The sequence below is a fragment of the Rhincodon typus genome, unplaced genomic scaffold (genome assembly GCF_021869965.1).
Source record: "Rhincodon typus isolate 14 unplaced genomic scaffold, sRhiTyp1.1 hic_rhity00002346, whole genome shotgun sequence".
NCBI classification, from domain to species: Eukaryota; Metazoa; Chordata; class Chondrichthyes; order Orectolobiformes; family Rhincodontidae; genus Rhincodon; species Rhincodon typus.
In genome coordinates, this window is record NW_025967984.1 from 1 (window position 1) to 24,524 (window position 24,524).

At 38.9% G+C, this 24,524-nt stretch overlaps 1 protein-coding gene across 1 annotated transcript; it reads right to left on the reverse strand.

Moving 5' to 3' along the window:
- Nucleotides 1-104: 104 nt before the first annotated feature.
- Nucleotides 105-23,993, reverse strand: LOC109927339 (folliculin-interacting protein 1; the record flags this gene model as incomplete). Its single annotated transcript, XM_048593120.1, has 9 exons — nucleotides 105-1,076; nucleotides 3,776-3,976; nucleotides 4,511-4,679; nucleotides 7,798-9,151; nucleotides 12,163-12,332; nucleotides 16,967-17,113; nucleotides 19,125-19,210; nucleotides 22,372-22,573; nucleotides 23,858-23,993. Coding segments are annotated over 9 exons (2,585 nt in total), but the record flags the coding sequence as incomplete, so codon positions are not given.
- Nucleotides 23,994-24,524: the final 531 nt, after the last annotated feature.

Below are 24,524 nucleotides of genomic sequence, written 5' to 3' on the forward strand. Positions count from 1 at the left end.
AGATATGGTAGATTTTACTGATACAGTCATGGTCAGCTGCATCTGCAGTGTTTTTCCCATCACCATTTGCCAATGACTCAGTCTAGCAGTTTGATCAGTCATGCTGCTGCCGAGCCAGTCTTAGTGGTGGACACTGAAGGCCCTGAAGCAGTGTACATTATGCGCCCTTGCCACCCACAATGCTTCCTCCAGGTGTTGTTCAACATGGAGAAGGAGTACTGATTTCATTGCCGAGAGGGGACAGTATGTGGTAATCAGAAGGTTTCCTTGCTTAGTTTTGACCTGATGCCCGAAGACTTCATGGCGTCCGGAGTCAGTGTTGAGGACTCAGAGGGCAGTTCCCTCCCTGCTGTGTACCACTTTGCTGTTACCTCCGCTGGGTCTATCCTGCCGTGAGACAGGACATAGCCAGGGATAATGATGGTGTCATCTGGGATATGGTGTATAAGGTATGATTCTGTGATTATGACTATGTCAGGCTGTTGCTGGGCTCATCTGGGAGGCAGTCCTCCCAATGTTGGCACGAGCTCCCAGATGTGTAAAGGAGGACTTTGCAGGGTCAACAGGGCTGTGTTTGTTATCGTTGTTTCAGGTGCCTTAATCACTGCCAGGCAGTCTGACCAGTTATAGTCCTTTGCCTTCAGAACAAAACAGAAGAAATGCACCGGGGAAAATGTTTATACTTCTTTCATCATTATCCCTTTATCTGCGTGCAGTTGTTTTCACCTTTCATCAGTGCCACCAGGGCCAGATACCCCCAAAACTTCACTAAAACACACATTTTATAATGATCCTTGTCAGCAATGTTGGAAGGCTGTTAAATTAGGAAAGGCATCACAAGGACATCCATTCATTCCTTTAATTAGATGACATCCAGAAACACACACATAGACTTGCACTCCGAGATGAGACTACTGAATAGTAATCCAAATAGTCATTCCAAACATCAGAACTCCTTACCCTAATACCATGCCCAACTCCTTGACATGTACTCTCATTTGGCCCTTAAGGTACTCTGACAACATTTTGCTTTTGAAATACAGCTCCTGCAGCCGATCTTCAAGATGCATTATACACTAAATGAAGAAAAAAAGCAAAATAAGTTCAATACCTTACGTATAAGAAATCAGTCATTTCATCATCTGAGCCAGAATTTACGAAGTTAATTTTGCATCCCATCTCCTGCTATACTGAAACACAATGATTTTTAAAATTGTGGAGAAATCCTCTAGATTCAAATCCAAAACAGATTAATGGATCAAAAATTATTTTTTATTAGTTGGGACTTAATGTGATGGAAAATGGGCTTCAACATTTTCAACTCTGTTTCACATGCTGGAAAACAGTATCTAAAGTTCATCTTACTTGGGGACCATAACAGAGAAAGCATGTGTAGTGGTACAGTTGATGGTGTATTGGTTTAAGAAAAAGAGGGACAGTGTGGAGTAAAAGGGAATTAATTTCTCAAACACTGTCACCTCACCGCTGAGTCTAGTTTTACTACTGTGTTCCTGTGACTACTGGTATCATTCAGTAAAATGCCTGCTCCCTTGCAAACAGGGCCTTCTGCAACTAGAACTTCATCCTGATCAAAATGCATGGAATTTCAACTTTGATATGGCTGAAAATCAGCAACTGTTTTCCATTCCCCATAGATAATCAAGCTGACTTGTTGCACCCTAGGTGTAACCCAATATTCCTGTTGCAATGTACCACAGGTCCTGTCTAAGCATCAGTCATGTTTTCCAGATTCTTTTGGGCTTAAATAATTCATTCACTTCAAAACCACTCCTCATAAAACTCTTGTGTTTACCATAAACTTTCTACACCATGGCATCGCCTTTAATAAAAATTCTCATACCTTTCTATTCAGATACTACTCATCGTTGGTCTTTTCAATCTCTAGCTGACCCGCCTTCATTTGTCAAATCTTTCACACATCAAGTCCTGATCATCAGGAGGGATAATCATAAAAATAAACTGTCAAAATTTACAGCACTAAAGGGGAACATCTGGCACAACTCTTTACTGGAGAATCTTGAAATAAGCTAACTACATTACCCTCTCTAATCCTGTAACTTCCTCTATTTTAAATACTTACTTACCTTAAAAATGCATTAGCTCAGTCTCAACTGTTCCTTGTAAGCATTTCTCTTAACATATCTTTCTGAAATGTCTCTCTGAAATCTCTGTATAATAACATCTCTCAAACTTCTTCTGTACTTGCAGCAACAATTTTAAAATCAATACCGCCTCATCTATGGTTCCCAAGGCAACAGGAATAATCTTTTTCTATTCATACCCTGTATAATTGCAAAACATATGCACCTTTGGTGTTCTCTGTTAGAGTTACAATAATAAAGACCTTTCATCAAACAACTATAATTCTGGTTAATTCTCACTATATACTCAACAATATAGCAGTCAAAACTGATTGAACTTTTTGGCTGTACCCTAGTCATTTTTGTGAACAAAATTAAACAATTTCTTGGTTTTGGGCTTTACAATCCTACTCATCTTTATATATGCACCTTAGATATTAGTTCCTCAGTTTACGTCATTGTTGAATTTATGCTCCCATTCCTTATATTTTCCTCCAAGCGTAGGTAATTTCCCACCTTTCTTCACGATTTTATTTCTACCTTTTAGCTCATTTGTTAGATTGTCTAGGTTTTCCTCACCTATGTAGTAAAATTTTGACAAAAGCCGAGGCCCATTTTTTGAAAAAATATTTACAAAACTGAAGCAATCACTAAATTGCTGGGTGGAACTACTCAACAACCAGTATTTATATACACGCTACAATTCCTTTTGCGCTACGTACCAAACCTCTTTTAAACACTTTCTGAATATCTGTATGTACCTTATATAATTTGGTTACTTTTGTTTATACAATAGGTGCATTCTTCAAGCATGAAGCATTGGAGTTTTTCCTCATCCTTTTCTCATTTTCCTCTAAAATAACTTCCATTTAACTTCAGACACCCCCTCTTACACTACACAATTTAGCTCATACCCTGTTCCTCAATGTCCTTTCGACTCAACTTCCAATGTGCCGGCCTCTTCTTGTTAATATTGATTATAGGGTCTCGAGTCTTCATTCTCAGGTACCTTCTTTCTAAACCACATACACTGCCTTCTTATCAAGCACCTCTGATCCCTCTTTCCTAGAAGTAAAATCCTATAATATATCCTACGCAAAGTCATTAAAAGAACTACATTTTTAATACAAAACAGTGAGGATGCAGTGTGCAAAGGAAGAAGAGTACGAGGTATTCCTGTTCTTCAAAATGATCCTGCAGTAACTGAAGTACTTGGTTGCCAGGAAACAGTGTCCCTTCAGATGGTCAAAGTTCTGATTTTGGTGGTACACTGTCAGGCAGAGTTGAATGAGAGTACTCTCTATGGACGAGCAACTCATTCCAGTAATGATCATCATGGGGGCAAATAACCATCCAGAATTTGCTAGGTCAAAGGATGAAGCAATGCAGTTGTAAACCAGATCCATAGCAACATTGATAAGCTCTGCAAAGGCATTATAAGGTGGAATAAGATGGATTTTGAAATGTTAGTAGGTAAGTGAACATGTACTATTTGAATATGCTGGAACAGAGTATGACAACTGGATGTCAAAATTAAACATTATGAAAATTGATGGCAAGTAGAGCTATTTCCCACTGTATAAAAATTCACATTTTATTCTCGGCAATCATTAGTAACAATCTGAGGAATTTTAACTGATGGAACATCCATGTCTTATCAGTCTTATACTCACAAAGTTTGGTGAAAGATTTAGTTTGTAGAGCTGCAGCGTGGAATGAAGCAAGTTAGATACTAAGCTGGATACAAGTACTTCTTTGCCAAGTCTGTTACTGTCTGTGGTTCTCCTCTGGCTACTCGCAACCTGCACTGTCCACTTATCCAAGTCCGCGATAATGCAAACAGCTTCTGATATAGGTTCATCCAACACCGGATGCTGAACAGAAAGAATATGACAGAAGTCAATATAGTTCCAAACTTGGAGTATTAAATAGCAAACATTTTTCCAAAATAAATGCACATGGTTTAGTAAATCTGTAATGGATGAGACCTGAAACAGGATATCTGCTCTCAGTCATAAACACTTAGCATGAAAAGAAAGGTGTTTTTCTCCACCACCCCCCCACCGAAATCTTAAAATATACCATTATTTTGTTTTCCAACATTTATTTTTTCTTTTAATATAATTACTTTCTTGAGGACGGTTGTTAATAAGCTGACAGTGTCAAGTTGTTTGACAAATTATAATGCAAGAGATAACCATAACATTTTACTAAAAATAGGTTTTGGATTCTAATTATCTAGAATGATAAAGCAAGGATTTTTAAAAAAAATTCTAACTCTTAAGAAATATTCAATAGGTCGTGAAGATTTATTATTCTAAATTATATCGAGTGCTGGAATTACCTCAGTGACCAAATGTCAACAAAAGAATTGAAACAAACTGAGCAAAATAAAATTAGTGACCTACTTGTACAGCGTGCGTTAAATCTGATACCAAACACTGCTTCAGCTTTTCATCACTGCCTGTTCCATGCAGAACAAAGTCAGATACATAATAAGGGCAATAACCACCAAAAAGAGACCTTCCAAAATTTGCCATACTGGGTTTGCTGTGGCTGATTTCAATTACACTTGACCTAAGGAAGTGGGGGAAGAAAAAAGTTAGTTTTTAAGTCCTTTAAAATATATTTAAAAATCAGTTTTCCAAGTCTTTCACTTGTCTGATTTTATTGATCAGCTGAAACTGATGTTGCAAGAATCAGACACTCATTAGCTAGAAAGTGTCATTGAAGTAGTTTTATTACAGTTGAACAAGGAACAAAAGCACAAATATCAATCAGGGATGCACAAAGTTGCAGTCAGGTCAACTCTATGATTTTATATTAGCAGCTGTCTTCTGCAATTAATAAATCAATGACTGGCACAGCTAACCCCATCTCAACAAGGTAATTTTGTAACACACCAGTGGTTGACAACTTTAGTTATTGCCAGTTCCAATAAGCATCAATATAGACCATTCAGGTATCCCTGTATAACTAACCCCAAGGTATAATTACAGTATTAGAATCCTGTCAATGGATATAAGTTGCAGTTTAATCAAGAAGTTTGAATAATTTACTAAGGGACAATGAGCAGCAAAATGCAAAGGAATTTAGAGTATACCTCATCACAAAACAGATAACTAAGTTTAATTCAGTGTTTATGTTGCAACATTTGGATCTCCCCATTATTGATGCAAGATAAGTTCCAGCTGACTAAAAAGAGCAGCACAGTCACTACAAGGTCAGGGCGAAAACACCAAAGTTAACAAACAGAAATTAATTTACCATCAGTCAATTTCCTCTTTTTGTGCAATCTCCCCATTCACCACATGATCTAATTCTGAGAAACTAAGCATATATTAACAACCTTAACACTCTGTCACCACCCATTGGAATTTCAAACACATCACAACCACTAAATCAATGAGCCCACTGGGAAATGCTGTGCCAATACAAAAGGTCCACTTGGAGTTTTCAGGAATGAGACAGGCAGAATGTTTTTTTTCCATAAAGTAAATTAGATTCTGTACTTGCAGTTTATTATGATCATAGTACATTATACAGGGCATACTGTTCCTCAGAATCACACAGGAACACATACAGAATAAGCTTTTCTCCATTAAAATGCAGTAAAATAAACCCCAGTACCAGTACTGTCCGGTTTTACATGGCTTCAATAACATTGCAAAAATCTCAGCAAATCATGGGAATGAGAATGATTTTTATATATATATATATCACAACAACAACTGAAGTGGGGAACTATAAATAGAAAATGTTAAATTCATGCAGAATATGCCCGGAGTTTGAAATGCTGAAATAACAGTGTTTACTCTTCTAATCTGCACAACAGGTGGCTTGTGAATTCACCTCTACTTTCAGACAATAAATCGTAGGGTATAAGCTGTTGATCTTCTAAAATGCTATGTTTCCCTTTTCACAGATGCTAAAAAACAAAAAAAGTGTTTGAGGCTTGTAAACTTTGATTGATACTAAGTCAGTCACAGATCTGAAATGTTGATTCTGTTTCTCGTCAGATATTACCAGGTGTACTGAAAATATCTCCACGACTTTCCATTTTTAATGTAAAATTTCAAACATCTACAGTATTTTGTTGTGTGCTACTTTACATAAATGACAATGATGATCTTTTTGCACCGTCCTCAACTAATATATGGGTTTTCCACAATTACATGAATAAACCCATTTGCTGCTGAAATAAAAACCACAGAAATAGCAGCTTAAATTTTGAGATTCATTCTCTGGAACCTCCCATCATTTTCCATCATAATGCTATCCATTGGAAACATTCTTTTTGCTGAATGTGGAGTAAATGAATTCAACATCTTCTTCAATAAGGAAAGCTCATGTTTGCACATCATCACTTGCCTTCTCACAATTGCCAACTATTTCCTGTAATAAGTTTTTGGGTTCACATATTTATAGCTGATAATTGTTTCAAGCAATAAACTTAATTTCCTTCACCATTACAGCAGCCTCATTCAGAATTCCTCTTCGACTCGAAGCAAATGTTTTTATTCTATCTATGTGACTTAAACAGAGTCAAGAAATGTGGGTTTACGATTTGGATTAATCACTACACATTTATGGAACTGCCAACAGCAAATGTTCCAACTTAAAACAGAGACCCCCTTCCTAAATGGTGGGATTTGGTCAAACATAAAACACCTCAGCAAGTAATTGGGAAACCAGTCCATAGTACTTAAACATGTTCTGGGTTCAGAGGGAAAAATGCTGTCACACTAAACATTAAATGGATATTCAATAGGTCACTAATTCTCTGTCAGTGATGCATCCTGTTCATTTTGGTACAAGCCAGTAGCAATTGAAACAGGATTTCAGAGTAGAAATGTATTTATACACTTCAATTTTATTTACATTCATATTTCAAGACTTTAACCCATTTTTGCTTTTAACATCCAATTTTTCTCTATACTTCCACACTCTTCTGAAAGCAGCAAATCATTCTAGGTCATGGGTTAACAATTACATTTTCTGCCTTTTTCTCAATGATGTATCATTTCACACAAGAACTGAGAAAGTTAGCACTGGCAGACTGTAGTTGGCAGGTGGCACTGCAAGTTCAAACAATCCTTTTTTAAGAGGCTCAAGGGGCACTTCAATCTTATAATGTTCTTACTTTTCAATGTAGTCTAATCTGCCCTGATCAAATGGGCACCTTCCAGTTCGAGGGAAGCAATGGCCTAGTTGTATTTATCATTGGTCTGTTAATCCAGAGACCCTACTAATGTTCTGGGGACCCAGGCTCAAATCCTGCCATGGCAGATGGTGGAATTTGAATTTAACAAAAAAAAAATCTAACAGTGACCACAAAAAAAACCATTGTCGATTGTCGGAAAAACCCATCTGGTTCACTAATGCCCGTTAGGGAAGAAAACTGCTGTCCTTACCTGGTCTGATCTATATGTGACTCCAGACTCACAGCAACGTGGTTGACACTTAACTGCCCTCCGGATACTGAGAGTGGACAATAAAAGCTGGTCTGGTTAGTGAGGCCCACATCCCATGAATGAATAAACAGGTTATTAGTTATCTCTAGACAAACTAAGCTGAAGTCAAATATCAAAGAAATTTCATTTGCCTACATGGCTAAGCATTGCCGACATGCCATTCAACAAGTAAATTTGTGTAAATTTCCTTGTTCAACATAATAGACAAATTCTGTCCTTACCTTGGGAAAGGTAGCTCCATCTGTTCCAGCCAGCTATCCTGCTCCGTACTGTAGCAACAATGTTTGGATGACTCATGAGCCGCATCCTCATTTTCACTGTCACCCAAGGCACTGTCTGAGCTCTCATTTCGGGGGATGTCCCACTCAACACCAAAAGGTGCTTTTTTCTGGTCTTCTTCCCCACAGGGGTCATCAACAGAGACCTTTTCTCTGCAGTCCTGCTCAGCAGAACTAAGAATGTGTGAATCTAAATCCATTCCATATATCTTACAAGTGCACAAGCAACTGTTCCCACTCAAGTCACGTTGCTGTTCATTGTTCTGAATATGAAGTCCCATTTCTGAAATTTCTTGTTGCCCAACTTTCTGATCCTCTTTGGGAAGATCATCGATGGTCTTTGTTTCTATTAAATTATCTTCAGTAAAATATTCGTCAAACATGCTCATACTTCCTTCATGTGTAGAATCCCATTTATAATCGTATGATTTGCATGATGTATCCTTTGTCCTATTAATTTTGTTTTGGTCCAGAGTTACAGGCAACACCTCTTGTACCTGAGCTCTTTTTCTAAGCTCCTCAATGTCTTTCCTGAGTGCCTCATGAGTCTCATTTCTCTTGCCTTCTGTATCAGAGTCAGGCGACAGAGAGTAGCCAATCTGAAAGGTGACTTTTTGTATTGAATTGGGACTGCCTCGGAGATGGTTTGAACTACAGGGCACTGAGGTAGACAACTGCTTATCAGGAGGCAGTTTCTCGACAACAGGCTCTATGATAAGACTTTGGCCTGCAGCTGCAGATTTGACAGACAGCAGTGTTTCAGTCTTGGCTTCCTGAAGGTAGTTTTTGCTTTCCTTATATTGCTTGATGGTATCTTCTCTGCCAAGAGTTGTCAGATTTGTACTACAACTACTTGGACTGCAGTTGGCTTTCCATATGTTCCTGTGACATCTTATAAACGTATCACTTGATTCTTCCTGCCTGGTAACATCATGCTGTTCTTTCGCAGCATGAAGGGGGCACTTCTCATCCCGATACAAACTCACAGCACTGTCCCGCGAAAGAGAGTTTTGGTTTTGCAATATGGTTGGAAAAAGTGAACTTTTATTCCTGTGAAGCGTAACCACAACATATTCTGACTCTTCCACCTCTCCTTTCTCCAGAGACGTGGTCATTACTGACTCGCTCACTTCCGCATCACCATCCCCCTCGACCACCAGCTGGGTTTCCTGCAGCTCAGAGCAACGAATGAAATACGTGAGGAAGTGAAGCAATCGCTGAACCAACTCCTGTCGTTTACCGATCACCACAGTTCGGGCTAATCTTACTGGAGAACCTATTGCACCATGCAGATCAACTGTCAGAAAAGTAAATAATTAAAATTAGAAGAATACTCTCTCTGTGAAGCTTTTTTAGGGGCGGAACAAAGGCAAAAGAAATGTTTGAATGAAGTGAATACATTTCTATGCTTGCAAACTGAGCTCTTTTATGCTTTCAGCACAGGACTTGATCCCACCTTGTGGAGTTAGCTCTATGGAACACTAGTCAATGCAAAGTAAAGCTTGCTTTATTTTCCTTTACTCTGCCTACCTGATACTGAAGACTCCCACCACGTTCATTACGGTCTCCATTCTAGTAGAGCACCAACAGATTGGATAAAAACATTCCAAATTATGGACTGCTCTGCTTTACGGATGTAAAACCATGAAAAACCAGATTGTGCAAGTCTATTTTACATGGACTCACTACAGTCACAGAGATTTCATCGTAGTTTGGCCAATTTGAATGTAAGTCTCAAAAGCGGAAAGACTTTTCCCTTTATCATTCTGGTAAAATATCTTTAAAGGTTCATTTGGGCATACAATTTGCAGAAATGCTGCTGCACTAATTAGCAAAATACGGCTTTCCTTAAAAAAAAACAAAAGCAACAGTTAATTTATTTTCAGGGCATCATGTGTACATATAACAATGAAATCAATCAGATCCAAGACTAATAGCATTAGATTAATTTGTATACAAATGGATAAAGGTCAATGATCAAAATGTGAATTATACAAATAATGAGCCAAATAGATAGTTCATATTCCATGAAATAAAATGAGAATCTTCTTTCAACGGTGAGGGCTTCACATTTAAGTAGGAAGCATTGCAGTCATAAATTTTAGTAATGTAGTGACACATTAAATATTATTTACTGGATCATATTCTACATCTTTAAAGTCTTATTAAATCATATAATAAATGTGTTTTGATGACCCATGACTTGATTATAGCTGAGGCTCAAGAGGAAAATCACCAAATTGACATGCTTGATCAAGAGGAAGAAAAAGAGCAACCAGAGAGGTTTTCAAAAATGGAGAAACTGCCACATGGGTTTTAATAATTCCTGCTTTGGGTTGTACACTTGACTTTTTAATTCTTTAAAAAGTGATAGAATTTCTGCTTTAGGTGTATTCAGAAAAAGTGAACTTAAAATGTGTTTGGAATTGCACAGGTTGGAGAAAATGTTAAGTTTCTGCTAAAATATATTTGCAGGATTATAACCATAAAGGCTTCCACAAACCGACTTAATCAGGTAACAAAGTGTATTCTTTGTTGTTTTGAAGAGTAGTAAACTAGTGTAGTTTTAGAAATAAGACTGTGAATTAATTTATCAGCAAAAATAAGTATTGCTAATAAAGCTATCCAGTTCTCTACCTGTGATGAGCCAGATTTAAAAATCACTGAAAATACCTTATATAAGCTTAATTATTTCACTAAACAGTTTCTTACTAAAATAAATATTTCATTGAAATGAAAAAAAACAAACATTCAAATTTGCTTAGTAGTGTCGATGTACCTAAGAAAATAAACACAGTTTGAAGAACTATCCCGAACCAGATTAAATTGACAAAAAAATCTTCAATTTCATTGGTTTTGGGAGGGGACTGATTTGGATTAACTAAATCCAGGTCATAAGAAATAGGAGGATCCCTCATGCCTGCTTTGCCATTCAGTAAGACCATGGGTGATTTTTAACCTTAATTTCTCTTTCCCACCCTATTTCCCCTACTGTCCAATCTAATGATTTTGTTGTTGAAAACACTCAACAACTGAACATTCACAAACCTCTGAGCAGAGAACTTCAAAGATACACAAACTTTAGCGAAGGAAAATATCATCCTAATCTTAAATGACAAACCTTATCTAAACTTTCATTTTGTTCTAGTGTGCGACCGATTAGTTCAAGTGCGTGGGCCATTTGCATCTTTTTGAGTGGTAACTTAAAGGGGCCAACCTGTGTGTGCAAGCTATCCAGTTGCTACATGGCTGTCTGGTTTGGGAAGAACACTAGCCCTATAATTATGCTGAGACAACTAAGTTCTCCAGCCAAAGGGAAGTCCCAGACATCTACACTGTAAAGCAGTCTAACAATTTATTGCCTTTCAATAAGATTGCTTCTCGTTGTTCCACATTCCAGACAGCATGAACCCATTCTACTTTCTCCCTCCTTACATGACAACCCAGTCTCAGTGAAGCTTCGCTGCACCATCTCCAAGGCAAGTGGAGATGTGCCTTCATTAGGCAAGAACAGAACTAGTTGGGGTCTCCCCAAAGCCCAATATAAATACAGTTCTGCTTGATTACTGCTATATTCCAAAACCGCTCTGCACGTGCCTTCCAAATTTCTTCCTGTATATGCATGTCTGCATTTCTGTTATTCACGTACAGGGACACCTAAATGCCTCTGTATACTTTGTCTCCTACTAGTAGTTTTTAAAACATATTCCGCTGTTGCATTATCATGAGAGTGGACAATTTCACACTTCCCCACGTTATTTACCATCTGCTTGCCCAGTCATTTAACTTGTCTATACCTCTTTGTAGATTGGAAAGTAAGCTCTGAGGAACACAGTTTTGTATCGTCAGCAATATTGAATGTGCTACATTTGGCCATCTCATTTAAGTCGCTAACATTGTAAATAGTCGAGAGGGAAACTATAATTCACAAAAGTACTCAACATTGAGAAGTGATGGAAAAAACATTGCAGTAAACACAGAAGTGGTTTTGAATGTTAACTCTCTTACGTAGAATTCCCTAACCTTTTATGTTGGCTCAGGAAATTTCATCCAGGGTGCATCATATTACAACATTTGCTTTCCACCCTACAACATATTACATGCTTATAACAGTCCTTGTACTTCAATAAATATTTAATTGACTATTCTACTTCAAAACATTCTACAGTTAGGAAAGGCACTGTATCAATGTGAGGCTTTTTCAATCATGCTAAATGAACTGGGAGAAATGAGCATAAACTCAATCCCAACTGATATTTATCCCTCAATAATGCCATATTTGTAAACATGCGTCAGAGCAGGACTTACCAAGCTGGGCCCAAAGGGGGTTATATGGGTTTGACTTTGATAACATATCCACGCTACGAGAGGAGTGTTTTTCCAAGAAAATCTTTATAGGTGGTTGACCATTTGGCATTACTGTTGGGACCCAGGCAAGATGATTTGTGAGCACAGCAGTAATCAGGGCTGGTAGAAACCTGATTAAAAACAACAGGATAAACATTTGAACAATTCAAGATGGACATTTTATCAGCTATGTTTTCACCTTACAGGAAAGGTATGCCCAAGCAATAAATGATCACAGCAGTGGGATAAAGGAGGCTTAAACCCCAAATCTGTCAAACGCCTTCTTTCACTGTAGGGCACTGTATGGCTTTCAAAAATCCTACAAGTACTCACATACTGCTAAAGACTGACCAAGCCACTAAGTTCAAAATGCTGCGAGAAAGCTAGGATAAAATTGAATGGACTGCTTGGCATTAACCAGGGCAATGGGTTTGTCTAGTCTGGCCAATAATGTGTATGGACTTTTGCCAGATTTGGGAGAGCTGCCCACAGACTCAAGTTTTACATAGTCATACTCTCAATCATAACTGTCAGCCAAAGTCCCAGAAACCACCAACAATGTGAATTTTCTGAAGAAGGGTCCCAACCCGAAACGTCAGCTTTCCTGTTCCTCTGATGCTGCCTGGCCTGCTGTGTTCCTTCAGCTCCACACTGTGTCATCTCTGACTCCAGCATCTGCAGTTCTTGCTATCTCACCGACAGTGTGTGTCCTGTTTCACCAGCAGGACGGATCCATGAGAACTGGCTGCAAGGTGGTTGCGGGGGTGGGGAGGGAGGGTGCGTGGTGGTGGTGAGGTAGCTACCGAGATGCTAAACATGGACTTTAGGTTTCATGGGGTACGATCAAAACATGAGCAAGCAAAACTCATCCTCACCAATGCATCTAGCCACAAAAATACTGGAGAGTGACCACTGCACAATCAGTTTTTGTGGAAACACGATCACACCACCACCATGTTAAACAGGACAGATTCAGAGCACATCAGATGATCAAAATTGGACACCAGTAAGCCAACAATAGAAGGGTCACAGGCACAACCTGTAACCTCACAGTCTGGCATATTCCTCACTCAACCATTACCATCGAGCCAGAGGATCAACTCTGGCTCAATAAAGACTGCAGAGAGCATGCCAGTAGCAGTAGGAAGCATACCAAAAAATGAGCTGCAAACCTATGAACTTATATCACAAGACATGTATGTTAAACAATAAAACTGGCACACTGTCCCTAATTTTTAGTCTACCTGTTCAGACAGGTTATGCCATACCTCTGGGACGGATGGGACTTGAATCTGGACTTTGTGATCTACAACCATCAGATCTGATCAAACGTTCTACTGTCCTTTCACATCCAGTCATGAACAGTGATGGATAATCAAACAAACAGGAGGCAGTGGCCCCATGACGGTAAAATCCAGTACTTGATTACAAAAACCGCAGCTCTGCCTTTGCAACCTTCTTCAGCCAAAACTATCAAATGGATGAACCATCTTTGGCACCTTGGCGGTCAGCAACATCATAAATGCCAGAGTAATTTATATAGGTTCATGCAGTTATTTAAGATACAGGAGGCTATTTGATTCAGTGGAATCCAGGCAATTTGATTTATTCCACGCAATCTCAAGAAATTATTGAAGGCACTAGTAAATGGCACTGACAATATCCTAGTACTAGTAGTAGTGTAAATGCTTTTGTCAGAATGAGATGTTGCCTCTAGCCAAAGTGTTCCAGTACAGGTACAACACTGGAATCTAATTGACAATGTGGAAGACAGGACAAATCCTATTTGGCTAATTACTATCCCATCAGTTACCAGCTAGATGAAAGAAAGGGATATGGCGGTACCATCAAGCAGCACTTAACTCATCAATGTTCAGTTTGGGTTCCACAGGACCAAATCAGGTATAGACCTAATTATAAACTTGGTCCAAAAATAGCCGAGTGTGTTCAATTCCAGGGTGACTGTTCTTGACATCAAAGCAGCCTTTGAGCATGGCATCAAAGTGTCAACTGGAATCCAAGGAAACTCTCCAAAAGCTGAAGTTGCACTTAACACTCAGGAAGATGATGGTAGCTGTTGGCGGTCAATCACGTCAAGCCCCAGTCATCGCTGCAGTTTTAATCAAACTGTTCAGCGGTGTTGAGCTGGATGAACAAAGCAGGCTAAGCAGCATCATAGGAGCAGAAAGGCTGATGTTTCAGGCCTAGACCCTTCATCAGGGTCTAGGCCTGAAATGTCAGCCTTTCTGCTCCTATTAGCTGTGTTCATCCAGCTCTGCACCTTGTTGTCTCAGATTCTCCAGCATCTGCAGTTCCTACTATCTCTGTTCAGAGGTGTTCCTGCATGTCTCTAGAGCAGGTGGGACTTCAACCTGTTGTGTCCCAAGCCCAACCATTTTCAGCTGCTTTATCACTGACCTTCTTGCCAACAGATCAGGATAGGAACATTTGCTAACAAATGCAGTGTTTAGTTCCACTCTCAACATCTCAGAAGTTTAAACATTCCGTGCCCAAATGCTGCAATATCTGGACTCAAATTTGGGATCATAAAATTCAAATGATAATTATGCCACTTAGAATTAAAGTCATAAATACTGTGAATCAAAGAATGGTCAAACATTCTGCTGTGAGCAACTCGCCTCCCGACTCCCTAAAACCTTCCACCCATTTATAATGCACGAATCAGGAATGTGACGGTTTGTTCTCCATTGATGAGTACAGCTCCAAAACTGCTCAAGAAAATGAACATCAGGACAAAGCTGCTCATTTGACTGTGTGAATGCATCCTGGCACTCACCCCCTCAACCAAGATTCTGTGAATGAATAAGAGAACATTCTGCCTAAGGTTCTGAAAGACAGAATCAGCTATTCAAATTAAATTGTCACACCAAGAAATAAATATTAATTCTTGCAAAGCAACAGTCAGTCACTAAATACAGAAATGAAATTTAGTCTCAGTTTGCAATGCATGCGTTCACCTCGATGGGCAAGAATCCAATGACTTCGAGGGTCACCTGGGATCTCATCATGAGCTCCGGTTTGAAAACCAATGTTCAAAAGGAGTACTTGAGTCACTTCCACGTGAAGTGTATGTGCTCGCCCACAAGGAGGTGGGAGTTCTCCTTGGTTTTCTGGGTAGTTCCTCACGGATTTCTTGCATACTTAGACGGATGCCCGTTTTCAAATTTTTCTTCCCTTTCACAGAGAAGTGTGGCAATGGGCAGGGTGCATAGAAAGAGATGAAGATTTTAATCGGTCACAATTAAGATAGCGAAAATTAATTGTTATCCAGCAAGAAAATGCAGAGGAAATAGTTATTCACCCACGCACACTATAGAGCTGTATTTCTGGGTATTTTGGTAGAGATAATTTGTACCAGAAGACTTGAGAATGATACGCTATGAAAACAGACCCTTCGGTCCAACTAGGCCATGCCGACCATATTAATCTTTTTGTTTCCAAAATGTTGAATCCCCAAGTGTTACTGACTATGAGGCACTTTTACTGAATAAGTGACCATGCAAAAAGTTAAAATATATGCTTCGTGTGTTCCTCTTTATGGTGAGGGCAAAAGTAGCAAAAAAGAGAACCAGTACAAGTCAGAAGAGTGATTCTAACTCCTGTGTCAGCAAACAGTGTATAAACAGCAAAATAGCCATGGGAAGTGGGTTAAACACAAAATGTTATTTGCTTTTGAACATAACATTTGAGATTTTCACTTTCTCTCATGAATTTTGCATCTTCTTCCTTTGGTTGAAAAGAGGCAAGTGATCAAGTTTAAGCTTCCAGGCCTTCATAAATGCAGTTCCTTATTTCTCCACTGGGTGGTGCACAAGAGACAATGGATTGTGCCTTTGAGAATGATTCAACCTCCACTCCTCTTCACAACCAACTGCAGTGGGGCCTCTGCCTATCATTGTATTACACATAACAATAAAAGGAAAAACAGTTTTAAAAATAAAATTGAAGCTTCCTGTAAGTAACCAAAGATTGAAACGAAGTAAATGTCACGAAATGATCGTTCGTAGAGTCATTCCAACAATCGCTATTACACGTAGAATTCCTCAATTCCTCACAGCTGTAGGCAGAAGATGCTAACCTCAAGACCAATTCCTCTCCTCCCCAGATAACACCTAGCAGCATACTAAAAAAAAAAGTCAAATATCATAAAATACTGTGGATGCTAGAAACCTGAAACAAAAACAGGAATTGTTGGAGAAACTCCACAGGCCTGGCAGCATCTGTGGATGGAAAGCAGAGTCAAACCTGGAGTCCAGTGACCCTTCTTCAGAACACCTCAGACCCCTTTGAAATGTTAACTGTTTCTTTGCACAGATGCTGCCAGACCTGCTGAGTTTCTCCAGGAATTTCTGTTTTAGTTTTAAGAAACGAGTCACTCTTATGCGTCTTTAAGCAACTCAACTTCTTCAGCAGGTGCTCGGAACACTAAAGGTGGTGGTCCATCACCTTAGCAGTGGGCAGGCAAGAAAATCTAAAGAAAGTTGGGACCAAAAATGCCAAGAGATAGAAAGAATCTGACCGGAAAAGTATTTTAGTAGTATTTGGAATCAATCATCCATCAACTGTTTTGTATATTTCCTACAAATGCTACACAGCACTCGAAGTAAAAATGCTAGAAATTGTCAGCAGGTCAGCCAGCTTTAGTGGAGGGAGTATCAGAGTTAATGTTTTAGGTCAATGACCTTTCACCAGAACATAATTGTACTTCTCCATTCTAACTTACGAAAAACCTTCAATACTCAACTGATTCTTTGATGTTTGTTCCATCAGTAAAGACAACTCCTTCATAAACTGTTGGCAAAGCAGGTTTTTTTCAGGTGTTCCAGACATCATGGTCAACCAGACAGGCTCTGTAATCCTTGGCATGGTGTAAAGATTATATATCGCTGTCCTAATTTTGAAAAGGGGAGATGGGCAGAGAAAGAGAAAAAAGGTCAAGTTATTTTTGGATCTGAACACATCAGTTTTTCTTAAATATAAATTGTGTGAAGAGAACAATATGTATTACTTTTCCTTACATTAGCTACAAAGCCGAAAACAAAGATAAAAAGCAAAAAGTGTGCCTCTTCATACCCTAAGAGTCACTTAAATATGAACTGCTCCTGCACAATATCTTCTAATATTACCTAAGCATACAACGTATTAGAAGTATTTGTTGTGCTTAGAAAGCTGATTATATTTCATAGCAAGCAACATACAGCCTACTATTCTTAACAGTCCTTGGCATCAGTTATCACTGATATATGTTCCTTTGACAGCTATCAAATTCCATCTGGCAGTGGGCCAGTAGACATGTGACTGGTAGAGTGGAAAGCTGGATCTCAAACATTTTAAGTCTTTCATCCAAAAAGAAACTCAGTTGAAAAAAAACAGCACAGCTGCTATAATTCTCTTAAGCCGTTTCAAAATGAAAAACGTAATAAATTTTTCCCATTGACAAACATAATAACGTAACAGCATTACAGGAAGTGAAAGGATCTTCCACTTAACTAGAAGTCTCTTTGCTGCAGTAGCGTGCCCAGATGCTACAACTCTGTATCAGAGCAAAGAGTCAGATATTAATCTTTTAGTGCGGCTCATCAAGAATTCACAGAAATCTTCCTCGTTCTAAAGCTTGCCAACAGTTGTAAAGAACTGTAATAATTCATTGCGGACAATGATATTTATAGACAAGGTAATAACAGATATATGGGACCTCTGGAGGTTGTGACAGTTGTATGGTAACCTCTGACTGAAGGACAACCCTGAACAAGCTCTCAGCCAAAGTCCCTATTCCTAGTTAACACGGGATACACTTGAATACCTCAACCAGTACTGTTCGTGGACACATCATTGAAGATGCCTGGCAGATCCTTCCAAGGATCTTTCAGAAGCCACCATGGGCTATGGAGTGCTTACTTTTTTTGGAGCTGCTAGGTTTTTTTTAAATCCCCAGTGATAATTACAATCCAAAGTAGCATGCCCATTGTTGATCTGTGACCACTAATCAAACGTGATTTAGGTTTTATGCAAAACTTTTGAACAAAACCATCCTGTTTATGTTTTGCATTTACTCTGTGACTGAATCCATCACTAACAGTATCACAACACCTGATAAAATTAGCTGTTCTCAATCGAATAAGGATATAGACAGTACAATATATATACTTATTTAATAAATTAGTACAAAAAGACACATTTCATTCCCAGATTGCACTGACACACTTAGAGGTAGTAAATCACATTAAAAAGAAACTCCTGGTTACAGCTCACCTGTTGAATAGCTTGGTCGCAAATTGCATACAACCCGGGGAATTGTTAAAAGGGACAGGGAGCATAAACATTAAGAGGGACATTAACTCAAAATAAACAAAACTGGGCTGTTTTATAGTTTAGAAAATTATTTAACAGAAAAGCAACATTTGTATTTTAGCAATATTGTTATCTGATTCAGTTTGTCAACATCCATGAGAGCCAAACATTAGGATGCATCATTATGGTTTTCCACAATCTACAATTTGGATCTTATCCATATGCCAACTTGTTTGGTTCATCACTTTTGATTAGATAAACAACAGACTAGATAAAAGCCTTTGAAGAATGCTTGTAGCATATACTTATGTGGGATATTTCACAACCATTGCAATTGTTTTGGTCACTTGCTAAAATAAATCACTGAATAACCTATATGTGCCATCTCAGTACATCTCCTTTAGGTAAAGTGAGATGTAATTTTTTTTTTTTAAAAAACACACAGTCATAGAAGGAGGTGATAATCAAGATTCAAAACAAATATTTTCAGTACAACCAGGCAGCCTACAGTTACAACGCGGTCTTCACAACCTGCAAGGCTTTAAAAACAAAGTGAGGTTTAAAATAAAGCATATTCCCAGAGTATATAAATGTTACATCAAAACACTCACCTGAATTCATTCAAAGCATCTACAATCCTACTGTAACCCAGAACACGCTGGTTTGCCTCAGAAATTCTATTTCGCATTTTCATAGCCTAAAAAGAATAAGAACACAAATAATCTTCAGTAGGAGCATCCAAATATGCTACATTCATGCTGAAAATGTGCAGCTAAAGCTGTGGTATTAAAACTGATTGTGAAACATTCCAAGCTTCCAGAAAAGCCTTTGTGTCTTTCATTTTTTTTAAAAACAAGTATTTCATGCAGTATCGAAGATGCTAGAGGACAAAGGAATACAATCCCAAATCTTGGCTTTTTGTTTAATATCTATGAAAGACCTAGACATCGATGACATCTATTTTGACATCTATAAAAGAGTAGGAATTTTGTAAGAACAGTGACTATGTTTAATTCATTATTGCTGAAGCATAGTAGAATCTTTGAGACACAGTAAACCACTACATATAGAATACACTTTAAACTGAGGCACACTCAGCATCCCTTGGCAATGCACTGGAACGTACAATAAGGATGACCTGTAAATGTGTTCCAGCCTTTTCTAGGAGTAATTGTGATGCTAGTTTTGAAGATAATATTACATATTGAATTGACTTAACAAGTTCACTATTGAAGACTCAAGAAAGTCCTTCAGGACCATTCTGAGGAGAGGATATTTTGGTCTTGTTTGACTTTCTCCAACGACAACCAAGTTCCAACGTAAGTGGAAGCTGGATTGGATACAAATCCAAGTAGTCCTAATCCACTATTCAGAATTGTTAAATATCAAGGGGATCAAGGGTTACAGGGAGAAAGCGGGAGAATGGGGTTGAGGAACTTATCAGCCATGATTGAATGGCGAAGCAGACTCGATGGGCCGAATAGCCTAATTTTTGCTCCTATGTCTTATGGTCTTATGAAATGCAAACGCTCCTCTGGCTTGTACAAAAGGTCTAGGATGAAGATGTGAAATAGAGTTGCAATCAAAGGGACAACGAAATAGCTAAGAAGATAAATGTTTGTACAAAGCTTTCAAGACCAGTGCAGATCTTAGCAAAGGCACTTGCACCTGGACAGTTGCTAGAAAATGTTACCTGGAAGCCGGGTAAGAGGTAACATTGGACTTAGTACCTACAGTGACTGCATCACTTCAGCATCCACTGGACCTTCGCAACTTCAAATGGTGTCACATCCATTCAACTGAATATGACATCTAGTCATATTCAAGTCATAGGTAGAAGTATCGTGCATTTAATTCTTACAGTGAGTTGATTTGCTCCTGACCTCACTCAAGGAATCCTGAATTCTTGCTGCTATCTTGGCAAGGGTTCAAACATGAGAGTTTTCTAATGAGTAACTACTGATAATCCTAAAATGTTGGATACAAAATCTGGGTCTTTTGGGAGGTGACATTGCTACTGATGGCAATTAGAAAGCTGCTACAGGACAAATAATTCAACTAGTGAGTCCCAGGAGATATTCTTACTGGACTACGGTCCATGGAGAGCCCTCTTGTAGTACAGTGGTAATGTCTCCACCTCTGGAACAGAAGGCTTGGGTTCAAGTCCTACCTGCTCCACAGCTGTGTAATAACATCTCTGTACAGGGTGATTAGAAAGTATCTAGGTCCGAGATTCATCCCAGTTAACCGTCATGTCAATTCTCTATTTGGTAGGAAATGCTGTCAAGTGGCAGGAAGCTTCTCAGTGTTCTGTTCTAATAGTAAGCACAATTTAAACTTGTTAAATTCCCGTTTTAACTATGTACAGACTTGGGAATCATCAAGTATAGCTCTGCCAAAACAGACCCAAGCTCTCTGGAGACGGATAAATAGTATCCCAGCCAGAAACATAAGTGTCTACATTGGGTCAAAAAAAAATCTCTTTACAGATTTATTAGCAACTGAGAATAGTGATAAACTCCATGTTGACTAATGAAGATATTATTAAATCCAAGAAAGGGAAAAATAACAAAATTAGCAAAGGTCATATTAGAGTAGGGTAGGCAAGCACACGCCTGTGATTCACAAACTAATGAGCTGATTTCAACTATTTTAAGGTAATTTTATTTGCTTCTCATTTCACAGGGAGCAAAAATCAGTTAATCTGGCTATTCATCTGAACTGGTCAGCCGCAGTTCCAGAACTAGATAAGGTATTAGAATTAATTACACTGTGATTTACAGTCATCCGTCCCCACCCATACCATCTTCATCTCACTAGGCAGTTTTTAAAAAAAATCTTGATAGAAACTTGAAAGGTTAGTTACTTCCACAAGGGAAAATGAAGGCAGGACTTACACACTTAATGGTAAGGTTTTGGGGAGTGTTGGCGAACAAAGAGACCTTGGGTGCAGGTTCATAGTTCCTTGAAAGTGGGGTTGCAGGTAGACAGGCATTTGGTACCCTTGCCTTTATTGGTCAGTCCATGGAGTATAGGAGTTGGGAGGTCATGGTGCGGTTGTACATGACAATGGTTAGGACACTTTTGCAATACTACATTCAATTCTGGTCTCTCTGCTATTGGAAAGATGTTGTGAAACTTGAAAGGGGTCAGAAAAGATTTACAAGAATGTCACCAGGGTTGGAGGGTTTGAGCTATAGGGAAAGGCTGAATAGGCTGGGGCTACTTTCCCTGGAGCTTCAGAGGCTGAGGGATAATCCGACCAAAGTTTATAAAATCATAAAGGAGCATGGATAGGGTGATTAGTCAAGTCTTTTCCCCAGGGTGGGGAGAGTCCAAAACTAGAGGGCATAGTTTGCAGGTGAGAGGAAAGATTTAAAAGGGACCTAAGGGCAACTTTTTGATGCAGAGGGTGAGTGGTGTGTATATGGAATGAGCTGTCAGAGGAAGTAGTGGAGTCTGGTACAATTACAACATTTAAGAGGCATCTGGATGGGTATATGAATGGGAAGGGTTTAAAGGGATGTGGGCCAAGTGCTGGCAAATGGGACTAGATTAATTTAGAATATCTAGTCAGCATTGGCGGGTTGGACCAAAGGGTCTGCTTCCGTGCCGTTCTTTTCTATGATTCTAAGAGTACAACAAACTTCAAGTACTATGCACATTTTACACTGGAAATATTTTCTAATAACAGCGTTCAGTTGTTTTCCTGGCCACAGTTGTTCATGTTGAATAAATAATCTCCGCACATTAGCAATCATGATGCAAACATATCCATCAAGTGGCACTTGGTCACTAAATGACTCAAACAAAATCATGTGGCATCACTTCCCAATTAGCAGGAGGAAGTGTGAATACCTGCTCAATAGCAAACTTCAGTCTGTTCACATGACTCTCAAAGAGAGGAAAATGAGCAAAGAAGAACTCGTGAAACTTGTTATTCTCTTCCTCGTCTTCTGACAGTGAAAATATAACCCCAATAGCAATCTTCTTTTTTCGAATAGTGGAGGGATTGGAACTACAGCTTTCATCAGACATGTTAAAGCTCTCCTCTACTGACCTGAAAGACCAGAAAGACTGTGAACTTTACAGCAAACAGATGCATTTAATACATTATATATAAAAAAGTTCAGTGAATAATAGCAACTGAAAGTAGAGCAAGTCCATACAAAAGAATTTAGTGAAATCTCTAAAGGCAAATAGGCAGTAAAAGGGCTTTTGGACAGCAACCAAAGCTGCCTTAAATCAGTAGCGCTATTCAAGTTAAAGGTTTAGGTTTTCTTACATGGGGAAATCACCAGAGGATGAGATCTTACTTTAGCTGGTGTACAAGATGGCAAAAGAAAATGCAAATGAGGCCTCGGCAGAGCGCTTAACAGCTGGTCTCAAAACTGCAAACCAACAGCTGTGCATGGTCAAGTGCCTTGATCAGGGACAGTCTGTAAATTCTGGCTCAAAAAAAAAAGGGAGTGGGTTGGGAAGAGGTAAGGCAAAAAAAGAAGACCGAAAAGGGAGATTTCCTCCAAATAACTCCTGCTTCCCACAAACAGCAAAGTAAGACTCTGGAGACATGCAGTATCTGTCTACGATACAATGCAACATAATATTTCAAGGTATGAAACACCAACACATGCAGGTAGATGTAGGTAAGGTGTATGGCCTGATTGGGGTATATAGATTTAGCTTTAAAAATAAAAGGGATGCTATTTAGGTCCAAGACGAGGAGAAATTTTTACTCAGATGGTCGTGAATCTTTGGAGTTCTTTACCACAGAGAGCTGTAAAAGCTCAGTCTTTGAGTATGCTTAAAGGTCAGGATTGATAGATCTCTGACTACCAATGGTGTACAAAATCAACAACACCCATTAGAGCAGGGGCAAGAGCTGAAGGTTACTTTGCAGTAAGATCACTGTTCTTCTATGACAACTGGAAGAACAGGGATTCTTTGCAATGACAGGATATCACAAGAGTCATTAGTGGCCATTGTACAATCTCTCAGTCTACAGGGCATTCAAAATGGCTGAACCACAAGTCTCAGTTATACTTCCCACCATTCCCCACCACACCCCTCCTCCCAAAAAGAAGCAAATGCAACCCAAGTGCTCATCCGGCAGGCAACAACTTGAGCTCTTCAGGTGAATATCTGCTGTAGCACAGGGTGAAGAATTACTGGTTAATTCGAGATGATCAACCGGTGTGATATGGTGGGAGATTTTGAATTCAGTGCATTGGCTGCCAGACAGGGAAAGGTTTACAATTTTGTGAAATGTCAATCAATACTTGCAGACAAGCTGGAATGCAATATTTGCTCCAAACATCCCTTTTTTGAATAACCGTAGACTTACCATCTGGGGAAAACTCCATTTTCAAGACTAGTATTTTGACTACGACGCCAGCGACGATGGTAGCTGCTCGCACAACTATTGGGAAGTGAGGAGCTTGGTGAAGGGAACGGAGTGATAAGCAGGCTGCTCAAGGAAGCTGTCAATATGATCAGAAAGAGATTTTTGACTTGGCTAACAATAGCATATCTAACTTAATTAAACAGCCAACTTTGGTTTTTTTTCCAGTAAATTCTTATACAGCATCCAAGTGTCATTAAAATAAAACAAAGATGCTGTAAGTCTTAAAAACAGACAGTGCTCGAGACACACAGCAGGGTCAGAAACTCAGATGAAGGGTCTCTAGACCTGAATAGTTAACCCAGTTTCTCTTTCTCTCTACAAATGCTGCCAGACCTGCTGAGTTTCTCCAGCACTTTCTGCTTTCGATGCAAATGTAGTTATTGACTTTCACAGTTAATCCAAAAAGTGTTCTATCACCAACTTAAAAAATTCAAGGTAAATAATGCTAGTTTCAAAATGAGAGAAGCTATACCTTTGTCAAATTATTCAGTAATTAGTATTTTTTTTTAAAAATAGCATGTTTAGGATGGTCATGTTAAAACTTAGCCTGAACCATAAATACTTAATTCTGCACAGCAATTTTGAAAGTTGGTGGGATTTTTCTGAA